The sequence below is a fragment of the Rhea americana genome, unplaced genomic scaffold (genome assembly GCF_003343005.1).
Source record: "Rhea americana isolate MKP2758 unplaced genomic scaffold, rheAme1 scaffold_4, whole genome shotgun sequence".
Lineage (NCBI taxonomy): Eukaryota > Metazoa > Chordata > Aves > Rheiformes > Rheidae > Rhea > Rhea americana.
In genome coordinates this window covers 5,422,427-5,437,688 of record NW_028186534.1, presented here as the reverse complement: position 1 = coordinate 5,437,688, position 15,262 = coordinate 5,422,427, and the positions used below count along the sequence as shown (strand labels likewise).

General features: G+C 50.3%; 1 protein-coding gene across 1 annotated transcript in view; it reads left to right on the top strand.

Annotated features, from left to right (window-relative positions):
* B4GALT5 (beta-1,4-galactosyltransferase 5) overlaps positions 1-7,599 on the top strand; it is a 39,304-nt gene extending 31,705 nt beyond the window's left edge. Inside the window, exons 6-9 of the mRNA XM_085314033.1 lie at positions 194-381; positions 661-783; positions 1,506-1,607; positions 4,377-7,599. Of these exons, the coding sequence (XP_085170159.1) occupies positions 194-381; positions 661-783; positions 1,506-1,607; positions 4,377-4,524 (561 nt within the window). The 3' untranslated portion in view covers positions 4,525-7,599. The remainder of the gene's footprint in view (positions 1-193; positions 382-660; positions 784-1,505; positions 1,608-4,376) is intronic.
* Positions 7,600-15,262: the final 7,663 nt, after the last annotated feature.

The window sequence follows — 15,262 nt, the reverse complement described above, 5'->3', positions numbered from 1 at the left end:
ACTAATTGAATATTCAAGTCTTGCAACAGATAAACTAGTGATATCAGCTAAAACCAATGCATCCTCTTCTGTTCAGCCATTGAACTGGGGGCCAGTTTCACTCTGGATTCTCAGTCTTATTTAGGAAACTGCGCATGCAAAGCAACTGAACTTGTATTAGGCTTCCCTTGAGAAGGAACTCTGTTTCTCCTAGGCTGGTAACCAACCCTTCAACCGTGCCATGCTCTTCAACGTTGGCTTTCGGGAAGCAATGAAGGATTTGGACTGGGATTGTCTCATCTTTCACGATGTGGACCACATACCAGAAAATGACCGTAACTATTACGGATGCGGACAGATGCCAAGACACTTTGCAGCCAAGCTGGATAAGTACATGTATCTGTAAGCATCAGTCTTCCTCTGCGCTATAGTAATAGATGAGAAGACAGTGTTAGATTTCTAAAAGGACAGAAAATCAATTTCAGTTTGTTTCCCAAGCTTTGTGCAAAGTAAACATAAAAGACAAATAGAAGAAAACATCCTCATAGCTCATAGGCTTTATTCATTGCAACTGGGAGAATTGCTGCTCTGATGAGCTTTGAGTAGGCAATTGGATCAACCCTGAACAGCAGAAACAGCCGTTTCCCTGCACCCTCAACTAATCCCTTCTCTCCTGTTTAGGCTCCCATACAATGAGTTCTTTGGTGGAGTGAGTGGCCTGACGGTAGAGCAGTTTCAGAAAATCAACGGTTTCCCCAACGCGTTCTGGGGCTGGGGTGGAGAGGATGACGACCTTTGGAACAGGTACCACTGCGACTTGAGCCATGTCCCGAGGTGGGGTGACTGGCAGGGCTCCTGCAGCGGTGCCAGGTGCCGTGAGCCACGTGGTGTGCAGGTGCTGCCCAGGCCCCCAGGGCGTGTTCCAAACTTCAGGAATTTAGAGACCTGGTTTTGAATGCAGTGCACCAGTTTTGTCAGTGCTAGAAGTAACCTCTAAGCCTATGTGCTAATATCCTTTAGATCAACTTTACATCACGACTATATGCATATAGGTTGCATATGCTGTGAAGAGAAGTATTTTTACCTCTTCCAGCCTGCGCTGGGCTGGGCTGTACCATTTGCCTGACCCAGGGAGCGGCCGGCCTGTTTTTAGGTGACTTGATGGGAAATGCATTTGGGTGGGTGGTGTTCCAGTTTGCTCGAGCAATAGATCAGATGCAGACAGAGAAACACTGGTTGTGAAATTACTGGCCTCGTATGCAGTATCCCATGATGATGATGTCAAACTGATCCCTAGCTGAACTCTTGAAACCTTGAGGTGCTGAGCACAGTGTAACTTGCCTGGAGCTTAGGTTGAAGTGAGGAGATTTGGGTAGTTTGTCTGCTTGATGGAAAGACAAAGTTACTGTAGGAGCTGCAAGAGCGCTAATTGTGCAGTCTTGGCAAGCACTGAAGACAGAGCAAATGCAATAGTTGATTTTTTTTTTTTTCTTTTTTTTTTTTTGTCTCTCCCCTTTCTAATACAGAGTGCAGTTTGCAGGCTATTCGGTGACTCGACCAGAAGGAGACACGGGGAAATACAAATCAATTCCGCACCATCATCGGGGAGAAGTGCAGTTCCTAGGAAGGCAAGTGAAACTTTGAAGGGGTTTGGGATCCTTTAAAAAACAACCACCACCCTGTACCATGTACAAGATTTGCTGCAGCTGTCTAGGGGCAATTACAGCCTTAACTTGTGAAGGAAACCCTTACTGTAGGAAGATAAGGGAGGCAGAACGTTGCCTGTATTCCTCTGGCATGATTAGTGCTCTGCAGCCCTAAGACAAGGGGTCGTTACTTTGTGATTGTAGCTTCTTGAATTTAATCCAAGAGCCTGGGTTGCCAGCCCTGCAGCCTGGCTTAACAGGCTTGGGACATCTGTATCTGGAGGGGGTTGTTTCTAAAGAAGTAGTTAATAGTTTCTAAAGGGGTGGTTAATACTGTTGCAGAAAACATGGCTAGTTTGTAGAAGGCAGATGGAGCATTTTTCTGTGGTAGTGTTGCTAAAGCATCAGGTGTTTCTGGAAGTACTAACGGTCTGATAGAAACACTCTGAGTTTGCATTACAAATTCTGTTGCAGAAGCAACATCCTGCTACATTGTTCTTTAGTAGTGGAAAATATTCAGTGTTTTCAGTTGAAAAGTGCCACTTGCACTGCTTTCATCCCCTAATGAAGTGTGCGGACGGGGAGATGGTGTGCAGCTCTTGGCACACTCCTCCTGCTAGAGAAGGAGCAACTCCAGTCGTGACTGCCAGATGTACTAATTCTGCTGTTGCTGCCCCTTTACTCTAGGCTGGGGGTGAATATACAGAGCCCTTAAGTTCAGGACTTGCCCTCTTGTGAGACTTCAGATGTCCGTGAGGAGGAATAATTGCACCCTGTACATAGCAGCACAAGCACTGGGTGAACACTTTGTCTTTTTTTGCTCAAAAAGCTAACTTCTCCCTGGAGCTTTCTAGGAGGGCTCTAACGCCCTCATCCGTGAGCCAAGGCTTTTTCTGAGAGTGCAAGGGTTCAATGAATGGCTGCTATTGCCAGGGGACCTTGGTGGAATTTGAGTCTTCTGAAAACTATGCAACAGAAAACCAGAGAAATATCTTTTTTTTGCTAACAACTGCAGGAATTAACACTTGTACGTCATGAGCTGTTGCATAGTGCAAGCTTTGTTCTGAATGGGGGCTCCTGTCTGCTGCTGGCAGGAGAAGGGACAGCAAGGATGGCTTCTTTTGCAAAGACTATTTGAACTAGCTGCAAATTCAGAGGAGAAATGAACTTACGTACTGGTCTTCAGTCTTTTCCTACAGCGTATTCTTTTTTTGGGGAGTTTCCGTTTAAGGTTATATGTAAGCTTTAGCTGTAGTTCTCATTTCTCTGTTGGACAGTACAGCTAGCAAGAGGTGATTCTTGTTTCACTCTTGCAAAGATGAAGAAAGTTGGTTTTGGTTTTAAAAAAAAGGCTACATTCGGTCAAATCTCTGAAGCATAAGAAGATGGGAGTGCAATGGGAATGAGCCCTCATTTTAGGATGCTGCAGGCCGAACGCAGGCGCCCTGTGCAGCGGGGTGGCAGGAGCCGAGGGCATTTGGGCCTCTCTGCCCTGGGGTCCTGTTTGCCAGGAGCAGGCATTGCAGCGCCTGGCGTAGCAGACCACCGCTCCTCGTGCACACAGTGAGGAGCGATAATGTCTCTTCRAACGCTATGAAGCCTTTTGAGCTCATGCTTCTGCAGCTTCCTTCTGGCTCCAAACACGAGCCTTGTTTAGTGTGAGGCTTAGCTCTGGATCAGCAGAGAGCGATCTGCAGGGGAGAGGGGCAAAGCAGCTGCTCGCGTGGCTTGAGGATGAGCTCATCGCCTTTGCTGCTGAGTACTCCCATCTCCTGTGCCGCATCTGCAGCTGGAAGCCTTACTGCAGGGCACACCTCAGCCTAGCTGCTGGTCCTGGGGGGTTTGGAGGAGTGTGATCATTTCACTCCTTTCAGCTTGCACCACTGGCAAAAGCTTTGCTTCCAGCTCTCCCATCTGCCCAGTGGCATCACGGCTCTTCCCAGCTGGGCACTGAGAAGGAATCTGGCACCCAGTGTTTTGCCAAATGCTTTCTGTCTTCACTGGAAAAGCTGTTTCCAGCCAATATGCTTTTATGGTGACCTCTCTGAAGCCAGTGTTGGTTTCCCTCTTCAATGTGACCCAAAGTCGTCTTTCTCCTCATGGCATCTATTCTCTGGGTCTCTTGCAGTCTCCAGCTTCTTGGGGTCCCAGTCCCACCTTCCTGGTGTGCTGAGGTACCTCAGCACTGCTGTATTGCAGTACAGAAAATCCCTAGTCCTGGTCTGCAGAGATGTTTCTGCCTATTTTTTCYCCTCTTACCTCAGATCTTTTCTTGTCATGCGGACCCTAAACTCTATCAAGGCCCTTTTTGTGCCCTAGCTGCAGTTTCCTTCCCCCAAATACATTTGTTCTAGTTTTACTTCCTCATCTCGCATCACTCGCAGACTAATACCATTTGTCCTGCACTTGGGTGGGTGATCCAGTTTTCTAAGGAACAGAAATGACCACATCGCCTTTTGGCTTCTGCTTGTCTCCTGGGTTTTCTGGCTGAGGGGCTTGCTGGCCAAGGAGCCCTCCTTGTTTTGGCGAGGCAGAAGTTGAATGGTTTTGCTCTGCTATCACAACTTTGTAAAGTGTTTGGGATGTTTACATGCGAGGAATACATAAAAGATGAGGCTTCTTTATTAAGGGCTGAGACATTTTGTTCTGTGGCTTTGGATAGAGGTCAACTGTTTTAAGGGTGTTTTTGTAGCTGTCAGCAGACTTTGTACAGGGAAGTGAATCCCCTGGTCTCTTGCTCTCTCCAAACAGGTATGCCTTGTTGAGGAAGTCGAAAGAAAGGCAAGCCCTAGATGGCCTCAATAACTTGAACTACTTTCCAAACGTCACATATGACGCCTTGTATAAGAACATCACTGTTAACCTGACACCAGAGCTGGCTCTGGTGAGTGAATATTAAGAGGAGAAAATAACTTTGCTCTGCCCTTCACCAAGAAAACACCACATTAGACTTTCTTTTTTAAGGGTTATCGAGGACAAGAAATACTTTGGCTAATGAAGGATCACAGTATTTTGGAAAATAAGGCTGAAAGTGCACGCACAAATTGTCCTTGCTGTACCAATCCAACCCGATACTTGTGCAGCGAGCACAGCAGTCTTTTTCCTTTTCCGCCACTCGCTTTCCGGGTTTCAGGACAACGATTTGAACTGCTGCTCTCGTCTCACATTCCACCTCCATCATCTCCAGCACTGGGACTCGCTGCAGACCTGCTTCCTCCCTGCGAGCTGGCTCGGCTGAGTAACTCTGGCTCCTCGACTGGGAGGGTCAGAAGCAATTCAGTCAGCAACTGCCCCAGCTGGGAGATCAAACGGGACTTCTGATACCGTTCTATGTTTGTGCAGTTTTTTAAATGACCTGCTTGAAGTATATACAACAGAATCGCTTCTTAAAGAAGTGTAAGTGTAAATATGCTGTGTAAATTGCCCCTTTTTATTTTCTTGTATGGTTCAGATCCAAGCTAGAGGTTTACATAAGATCACTCATTTTAGTCCTGGATTCTGTAAACACCTGTGTGTGCATCACTGTACTTGTGCAAGTTGTTCCCTTTTCAGCCAGTGAGACTGCTTGCATGATTTAAGCTATGCATATGCATAAATGTTCGTGGAACAGGGCCCTAAACTTTAAAATGTAGTGGTTGATAAATACAGCCATCTCATCACTCRTTACAGAAATCATGTGGGTGGCTTTTTTCCATGGAGAGTGAGGAAATGGGAATATTTATTGGGGGAGGGGGGGAATACCATTTCTGTCATTTTTGAAGCATAACGTGTAAATTAGTCTGAAAGCCATATGGAATGAAATCCATTGCCTATTGCTCTGTATGCCACTTGGATGGCCAGTGCAAGTTTAGCAGACTTGTTGAGTTCACATGCACCCCCCTGAGCACCCACTGCTGCTTTGGGCCAGGAGACCTCGGCCCCCCGACTTCGCAAACCCTTGGGGTGGCTTCTCCTGCCCACGCGTTGTCCTCAGGACGGGGCAGCTGGCTGCACTTCACAGGACCTGCCCCAAATTTAGTGTTCTGCAGTGGTTCCTCTAGGATAACATTATGGTTTGGGGTTTTGTTTTATGGAATAGTATTTTGTATTTATTGTGTAAATTTAACAGTACACTGAACTAATGTAAATTAGAACTAGGTAGGACACTTGGTTATCAGCCTTAACCACCTGAAAGCACTTGCACAAGTGCAGCTAGTGGGGTAGATTGTCCACTGATTAGTAATAGTGAGAAAAATGAAGGATATATGGATTAAGTTCATGAAAACATGAGTACCAAGAAYTCAAGATCTCGGTCCAACACCTCATCCAATCATCTAAATTTGAAATTCTCCCTCCCTTGTCCCATTTTTCCACTCCTCTTCCTTCTTTACAACTAATTTGGGATTTTTGGGTTGTACCTATATAAAGGATGTTTTTTTTTTCCCCATCCCCTTTTGAAAGTCAATCCATTAGTTACACAGCATGTACACAGTCATTTTTACTGGACCTCTCTGATTTAAAAATAATACTTTGGGGGTTGTGTTTTAATTATGTATTTATACATAACAATTGTGAGTATTTGACCTCAGAAATACTCTTTCTTTTTATTGCATTGTTTGCCTTCAGTTTCCTTAACTTTTCATGGTTTACATTGGTTTTTTTGGTTCTGTGGACGTATGATCCCCATACACGTCTGTTGTGGGTGTGACTGCCCAGGGCATTCCTAAAGCATATCAAGAAAATGTTAGTTTAGAAAACATGGAGTTCTCGTTGTGTCGATCTTATCAGGCAGTATGAGAGGACAGTGAGTCTGCCCTTGAAAAGCGCTGATAAGCCTGTAATTTAGGTTTAAAGTCTTTGAATTTACATGTGCTTTAAAATTGCTTCCTGAGGGAATTCRACATGGTTATTTATAGGCAGAGGTGAGGATTTGCTTTTTATGGCGCATATAGCAATAAAGACTTTTGCTTCTGAATCTTGATCTTGAATTCACATGGACCCTTTTCAAATGCTAGACTCTTGTTGTCCTGCCCCTCTCTTTAATCTTGAGACATTGCTAGAAACCTGTCTTTGTTTAATGGTGCTTCAAACAAGGAATGTATTTCAACTAGTCCACGTTCACTACCACGGGAATCATGCATGTGTGTGTGAGTAGGTGTTAAACTACCTTAGTTTGAATCCTCAGCCTTTGTGTACCTGACATCCATTGCACCTTGTGTTGAACAAAGAAAGACGTTACCTCTGCTCAGAAATGCACTCATTTAAGGTTGGCATAAAAGGGTCCATTTTGCCCCAAAATGACATCACTGTTCCTCTGTTCTAATCACTTTGAATTTTTTCCCTTTTTAAAATGTGGAATATCTTAAAAATGTGCACTGTTATCAGCTAAGTCAAATGCTGTATAGTAAATGTAACTGTTTAAGAACATACTGTCAAGCGCATGTGCTGTTCTGGTGTAAAAATTCTCGTATTAAAGAACTTGTACATATTCTGGCAGCTGAGATTCAACAAGGCCACTCGTTTACCCCTTCCATGTCACCACCGTCTGTAGCCCTGCAGAAGGGCAGGTCATGTTCAATGCTGTTTTTCTTTCTTCTTCTTCTTCTTCTTTTTTTTTTTTTTTTTTTATGAGCCATGTTGGTTTTATTTGCAAAACTATTTATTTACAGCTCATTATTTGTAAAGCTCTGCCTCTCTAAGGGAGGTACCGTCTGAGCGACAGCCACATACTGCTAGTCACTCACCATCAGCAGTGGCTTTAAACTATTAACGTATTTTTCCATCATCATGGCTTTTGAGCTTACTGTTATGTTTTTAAGAGGTGCCAGGGGGACATTTTTGCACTGAAGACTAGTGTTTTAAAACATGGACACACACACTTTTCAGCAAAGCAATCCTTTGTGTCATTACGTTTATTTACCCATGTGTTTGTACATTTTTGTATTTGTTAATTTATGAATGATTTTTTCAGTAAAAATACATATTCAAGAACAAAGATTGCACTGGTTGCTTCTTTACAAGAGCTGGTGCGTGCTTTGGGGGAAGGGAGGAGTGTTTTATGTTGGTGCTGGAGGAGACAAGACTTGCAAGCCCTGGAACGGTGCTTGTAGCAGCTGGAGAGCAGAGACAAGCCTCAGCGTGCAAGGTGAGGTGCAAGCCTGGCTTAGAGGTGCATGTCAGTGGAGAAATGCAGTTTCCAGGGAACAAATAAGGGGTGGGTGGATATGGCAGACAACAGGATCCAGCCCCCTTTCCTCACCTGTTGGTGTGACCCCAGGCAAAGGCAGAGTGAACCTCTGCTTTTACCAGGAGCAGGTTCTGCTGGAGGACTGCTTCTCCCTGGAGGAAGTGAAAGCTGAAGGCAAGCAGTTTCTTATGGTGTGCAYGGTTTGAGCTGGATTCAAGAGCTGCTCTGGGCTGCAGTACTTGTAGGTTGGTACCCCTAGGTGCCAGCCTGGACATGCTGCTCAGAAGTGAGCTCAGTGCAAGGTGGAGATGCTTCTTGTGGTCCAGCTTGGCTGCATTTGGGAGAGCATCTTTTCCAAGTATCTCACAAGCATCACTTGGCCATGAGCTGGCGGAGGGGCTGGTGGCCCCTGTCTGTCCAGGCTCTAGGGTGCCTGTGCAGCCGAGCTTTCCCGAGGCAGCTGTACTGCAGCAGGGCATCCCTAACCAGCTTCCCCTGCCCTCCTCCAGCTCTCCCAGCCCAGGCTGCATCATACTAGGGCAGGCTGGGGAGCGCAGCCCTCCYGAGGGTGCTCAGATGCTCCAGGTACGGCCTCGGGGCTGGGAGCCTTGGAGGAGGATGCTGCAAGGTGCTACACAGGGTCCAGTCGGGCAGCTGTATTTGAGGACYGCGTGCAGTTTGGACAAGCAGAAATAGGTTGATGCCCACTGGATCGCCCACGTTTGGTTGTGCAGGGCTTGGAGAAGTTGGTGGGGCAGGGGGGGTTGTTTGGTTTCAATCAAAAAGCCACGCAGGCTGGCAAGGCTCCTTGCAGCAGCTCTAAAATACCTTGCTCCTGCTCGGCAGTGGGCAAGCGTGCTCGAATAAATAGCTGGCGGCCTCAGCCGGGTCCAGGCTTCGCCTTTATTTAGCTCTCCCCCTTCTGGGAAGTTTCCTCCCACTCGCGGCACTCRCTGCTCCAGCCTGCAAGCTGGCAGGCTCCTTCGGGCCGCGGCGCCCGGTGCGGAAGCGCCAGCCTTGGAGGAGAGCAGGGCAGGGCGACGGCAGCCCGCGCTGCGCCTTGCCCGCCCGGGCCCCGGCGGGAGCCCCTCCGAGCTGCCCCCGCGCCGGGGCTCCCCGGAGCCCGGCTCGCTGCCCGCCAGGCAAAGCAGGGAGCAGACTGGTGCCAGTCGGAAACACTGACAGACAAAATCCCCCGGCGCTTGCAGAAATCCCTGTACAGGAAAGATGAGTGTTGCAGGGAAAGCCTCCAGCCGACCTCCCGGGCGCTGCTCGGGGCGCGCGGCTTCGTGGCCCCGGCGGCTGGTGCTGCGGGCACGGTCGCGGGAGCGCTGGCCCTGCGCAGGCTCCGGGGCAGSCTGGCCTCCCGCGCCGCAAAATCCTCCCGCTCTTCTGCAGAGCTCTTGGAAAAGCCAAACGAAGGCGAGTGTTTCCTCCCTCTGCTTTCCCCCCATCACCTCCAGCAGCGCCGTACGTCTGCCCAGGACGACCCCGTCTCGCAGGCCCGAGTCACGCGCTCTGCTGCAGGCAAGTTTCTGAGACACGTCTCCACCTGCGTGGAGCAGCTCCGGGGCTCTTCCCCTAGGGGCGTATCGCTAACGAAATATGGTGGGGAAAGAACGGGCAGAAKCTTCAGGTACCGCTTTTCTAGTCCGCGCAAATGTATTTTTATGGCACTTTTTTTTGCTGTAGCAGGCACAGGCTGGAAGCAGTCCTTGCAGAAGACTTGCCAGGCCACTGCTGGGGCAGGGCAGGAGAACTTGCCCCTGTGCCGCAATGACCATGAAGTACAAGTGCTTGGTGAGCATCAACATTTTGCAGCTACTCATTGCTCTTTGGAGCATCCACTCTAGAAATTAGGCTCTTTCTGAACAGCTAATAAATACCACTAAAACTGTAATGACTTTTTTTCCCCCAGAAGATTTTGGCGGCAGAGTCATTTCCTGCGAAGGCTCTTCATGGGCATGTGACCCAGCCGGTGACTGTGTCAGTGCAGCTAAGGACGGGCAGAGGCGAATGACATGGCCCTTCCTGTCAGGTAAGTGGAGATGGACTGCTCCCTGATGCACGTTCGTGGAGTCAGCGAGTGCTCAAAGCATCGGCTCCAGCGGGTCGGGACAGGACGGGGTTTCTGGCCAGCGAGCTGCGACACAGCCTGCACGCGGGCTTGCTTTGGGGGGATCAATGTGTCTCAAGGTTTTAGCCAACTGCCTTTCACCCAGCACGACAGAGGCTGTCCCAGAAGATGAACAGCCATGGTGACGTCTCAGCATTTCTTCAGAGACACTTCCAAAACTAGCTTTTAACTTTTTTAGGTTGAAAGTTTCTAGTTACAGTAATTTTCTTCCTCCTTAATGTTACTAATTTCCTCTCGGGTACTGGTGGTTCCAGGCAGTGCTGTGAGTCATGTCTCCGACTACAGTCTCCCAGCGACGTGCCGCAACCCCGATTTTGCCGGCGTTGCACCGCTGCAGCTGCCCGGCCCGCGGAGACGTCCTCCCCGCGCCGGGGGCCCCGCCGGCTGCCCCCCCGCTTGCGCCCCGCAGCTGCTCTGCCCTTGGGCTAGCGCGCGGCAGGATCGCCTGCTGCGGAGGAAGGGCTCTTGCTAGCCTGGGGGTGACGGGAGAAGCTAAAGAAGCAGCGGCGAGGTTACGGAGGGTTATTACGGCTCTTATGCAATATCCCTTAGTAAATCCTGTTATGGAGAAGCTCCTAGGGAAAAAAAAAAAAAAAAAAAAAAAAAGGAAAGAAAAGAAAAAACCTTCCTCTTAAAGAAATTCTCACTCTGAGCTACTGCCTGCCGTTAGCACGTTGCGCACGGGGAGCCGGGCGGCACCTGCSTGGGGCTGGTCCCAGTGGGCACCTTCGCCTGCCTGACCCCTGCCTGCCCCCCGGCGGGTCCCCACACCCCCCAGGTCCCTGCGGCAGGTCCCGCAGCACCAAGGGGTCAYCAGCCCACCAGAGCCCAGCTCAGCCTCGCGGGCAGCGTGCTGCCCCGGGCTTGCGCGTGGGAACAGCCCTTGGAAAGCRGGACAAAGCACACAAAAAGCTGCCCAAGGGCCAAAGGCTCCTTCTGCAAAGGGGAAAACCAGGGCAGCAAAGTGGCACCAGCAGAGCAGTCTTGGGCTGGACACGGCAGGGTGGCCCCATCCCTCACTCCGCCAGCTACTCCTCCAGGGCAGGGTGGTGGGAAAAGCCCTCCCTGCTCCACGCCCTGCTCTTCTCCAAGGCGGCTTAACTGCTTAAACTGCTACTCAGGCTGAGGACCGATAACATTTATCTGGGATTTCAGGCTGTGCCGTTTGGAGAGCAGTAAGGACCGCAGTAGCCATTACACGTCACTGCTCCCAAGCTTCTCAGCACTGCTGAGAATGCTCCGCATTCCTGCTTAATTGTTTTTGGATGAGAAAAACACTAAAAGGGAAAAACCAATAATTCATCCAGTATCACCTGAGCGCAATGAGAACAAACACTTCCCTGTGAGTGCCAGAGACCYGGGCTGTTCATTTACCCTTGTTGACATTGCGAGCACCACTTCCACCACCCTCCAGCACCGTGAGAGCCGGGCAGCTGGTTGGGGGGGGGGAGGCAAAAGCTTTGCTGTGGCAGACGRACAGAGCTGGTCACCAAGGGTTGCTAAGGGCTGCCTGGGCATCTAGTGGAGAAATCAGTTCTTTAAGACCCTTCTCGAGCTGCTAGGAAAATGCTGCATTGGTCTCAAGAGCGAACATGCTGCCTGTGCAGAGSCTCTTGCACGCTCACCCCAAGGTGCACCTCATGGGGACTGTGCTCAGCAATGCTGAGTTTAACCACTCCAGCTAGCAGCTGGGGCACAGTTCAGTAGGAAAATCAATGGCCACAACACAGTTCTTGTGGCCATCACTCAGGCCCTTCAGCTGAAGGACTGCTCGTGTTGCAATTTATCCCACTATCTGCATGGCCTGGTGATGGACACAGGGCTATTTCAGAGCCACTTGCTTCATGCTGCTCAGCTCCCGGGTGCCCTGGGCTCCTGCCTGCCCTGCGCCGACCTCATGTGCTTCCTCCTTTGATTGAATTGAAACAGTTAATCTTGTTATCTGGGTGATGGCTATGGGATCCACCCCAGCCGTGCAGCTACATGCAGGGTTGCTGCACGTGTCTCCTGGGCTCTCCAGCCTGGTGTGGCCAGATAAGAGTCCCCACCATGCTGCAGGGAGCCCAGTAATTCCAAATGGGACAGAAAATCTCTTGGGGGGGGGGAGAGGTGTGTGGAAATTTGGGAATGCAGAAAAATGCTCTAGTGGGTGTCCCTGAGCACGGAGGCAAGGAGCCAGGGCAGCCGAACGCAGCTCTTGGAGCAGTGCTTTTGGATGAAGCATTAGAAGGGACCARGGTGCAAGCCTCAGCTTCCCTTCATGCAGTGCCCCTGCAACACGTCGTTGGGGAGAGCTGAGCCCCAAAGAGCCTCTGCTGGGAGCTGGAGGTTCCCCAGCGGCTGAGGCGGTGGTAGCCTCAGCACSTCCAGGGTGCCCATCCTCAGACCCTTTTCTCAGGGATTGCTGGGTGTTGCTGAGCTCTGCTGCTTCCAGGGCAGGGAAAGCTGCAAAGAGGCAGCTCAGCACCAAATAAACCTTCTGGGACTAGGAGGACAGCAGCACTCAAACACGTTCCGGGCCCCTCCTGGCCATTACTGACTGGCAGCTTTAGTTACAAATTGCAAATACGGCAAGGGCCTCAGGGCACAGAAAGACAGGCCTGGTGGGGCTGAGACAAACCTGGCAGCCGAGCTGCTGCCCTCAGGCTCAGAGCCGTCGGCTCCCCTTTGGCCATCACCCTGCTCCTCAGCAGCGGYGGAGGGAGCTGAGATGGTGAATGCTGCCACAGTTTGCACAGAGCTACATCACTTTCTGCATAACCAGATGAATTTGACCCTATGGCATGAAGATGGTGATTCATGCAAGAACCTCTCCACATGATGGTGGAGTTTGGTAGTCCCCTCCAGCTCATGGGAGGTTAATGCTGCAGGAGAGCGAAGCAGAGGGTTTCCATCAGGCTGTCACTGCTGGAAGAACTTCCCACCTACTCAGCAGCAAACCTTTCCACCACCTACACACACGCTCTTTCCCTGCAAGTGCTCAGCACCCTGTCACAACGCATGTGGAGAGCAGAGAAAAAGGGCAGGCAGCCGGCCCCACTAAGTCCTTGCCATGGGAAGGCTTTCCCAAGCAAATGTTCTCTCTCTTCTCCCTGCTCAAAAAAAGTTTGAAGGCTCCTGAGCATCCTTTCTCTGCAAGGATGACTTCCAAGCTTGTATCAAAGCTGRCTGTCCAGGTTGACACTCCTAGTGGTCATTGCCATGGTCTAACAGTCTCTCCTCCCAGCCTCTGCAGGACAGGCAGATCCTCATGTGGTAGTAGCTCAAGTGCAAGTAACAGCTCCTCTAGCTTTTACAGACGTCCTTCCTTTTGACCCCTGTAGGTTTAGAGCAGTGGAAAAGGAGATCCGGATCCTTAGTTGTCCCAGAAGTTTGGTTGTGCCAAATAATTATGTCAGCCTGGTCAAAACCACAACCTGGTGGTGGCTTCTTGCTGTGCAGTGGGTCTGTGCCAAGCAGCACACCTGGAGCCTTTTCACTCAGGGTCTCCAAATCTACCCTGCAACTCACCCCATCTGCCCAGCAGATCAGACTGRAGGTGCCTGGTTTGAGCCCAAGTGTTTCTCTTTAAAAGTGACATTGCAGGGTACTATGCTGCACATGGATGTTTAATCTTTAGTTGCTCTGTCTAGGTTCAGCCCGTGCCACTTCCAGCACAGCCTCCCCCCAGAGTTTGTGGCCATTAAACCACCCTCCAAGAGCACAGCCAAAGACCAGTCCTGCAGCAAAGATGTGCATGGCAGTGCCTCCTGGCAGCAAAGATAGTGAGAAAAGAAATGCTTTGCTGGAAAATTCCTTTATGACTTGAGACTCAAGTGGTCCAGCCTAAAAGTCACTGTGGCACGGCTAGGTTGGTCGCAATAATGTGGTGGTGGCCTGGGGGGCAATGGCTCTTCCCTGGGGGCAGGACTGCAAGGCTGGTTACAGAGCCAGGTGTAGGGTGTGCAATCATGTATGGGGCACGTGAGCCCATTGCAGGTCCCCAGCACCCTTAGGGGACCACCAGCTGGGAGCCCTATGTGGCAGAACACAGATGTGGCACAGCCCTGTCCCAGCTGCCTGTGACATAGGGGTGGAGAAAGTGCAAATGCAGCTTACAGCTGGGAGATTAACTTCACTGAGATGTTATCCAAGGTCTGGAGGTGAAACTAGGCTGGGGCTGGGAAGGGTTTTCCTAGTACTGCTCCCAAAGGACCACCTCCCTCTCCATACAGTGCTGCCAAGGAAGCCAGCTGCTCATGGATTTATGCACGAAGGTCAAGTTTTCATGTGTCTTCCCTACTGTCTAACTAGCATTTTATTCACTCATCCCTCCCCTCTGTCCCTCTGTTTTCTCACATTAGTGGGAACTCAACATTGCTGCAATCCACACTCCTCTATCAAGTTTTATCATAACCGAGGGCTGGAGATGCGATAATGGCATGAGCTTCATTTCCGCAAGAGGAGCTAAAAGGAGACTCTGAGGCCAGAGCTGCATRCAAGGAGGCATGTTCCCAGGCTGTGCTTCAGCTCCTGCTTCTGTGACTCCTGAAACTTGGGCTGTGGGCAGAGTCCACCACACACCTGGAAAAATCCCCTGTCCCCAGCCACCAGCACTGCCTTTGAAGCAGCAGAGGCAGAGCCGGCACCGGAGCCACCACGGCGCCCGCAGGAGGGACTTGATGCTCCCAGGGGGGCCTAAACCCAGAGTGGATTACAGATGTTTAGGATYCTTTATAGATGGCAGGTTACAATTTCTAAGAGTCTAGCATTGGGATTTATCTGGTGGTGATATTGAACACAAATAAGTCATTCGCTGATCAACATTTAATTATACAGTATTAATAATTAATAAATTAATGAATCAACAAACTGCTTTGATCCCAAGAGGGGGGAATTCATGTTAGAGCTGCTCACAAACGCGATGGGCAGATAAATGTGTTTACAGGGGAAAATGCGATCCCAGGGGAACAAGCTGACCTGCTCACTCAGGGCTGCGAGCGATGCGCTCTCCTGGGCAAAAGCCTGCATTAAAGACACAACCAAAATAAAGCCCTGTAAGATGCCATATACTGTAAAAACCACTATGCCCCACACCCTGGGCAAGGAAGCAAGCTGGGACAYGTCTAGTTATTGGGCTGCATGACTCTTGGCCCTGGGGACAGATGAAAACCGGGAGTTTCTGGGTGCAGCCATGCTGTGTGGCGGGGTGGGGAGCTGGCGCGCCGGTGCTGGCGGGGGACCCTATCCAGGCCAGGGTGCCCAGCRAGCACTGCTGTGCCCAGCTGTGGCACGATGGCGCCTGCTTCCGAGACACCGCGAAGGCAGCACTGGTGCAGGTGGCTGGCGCCACTG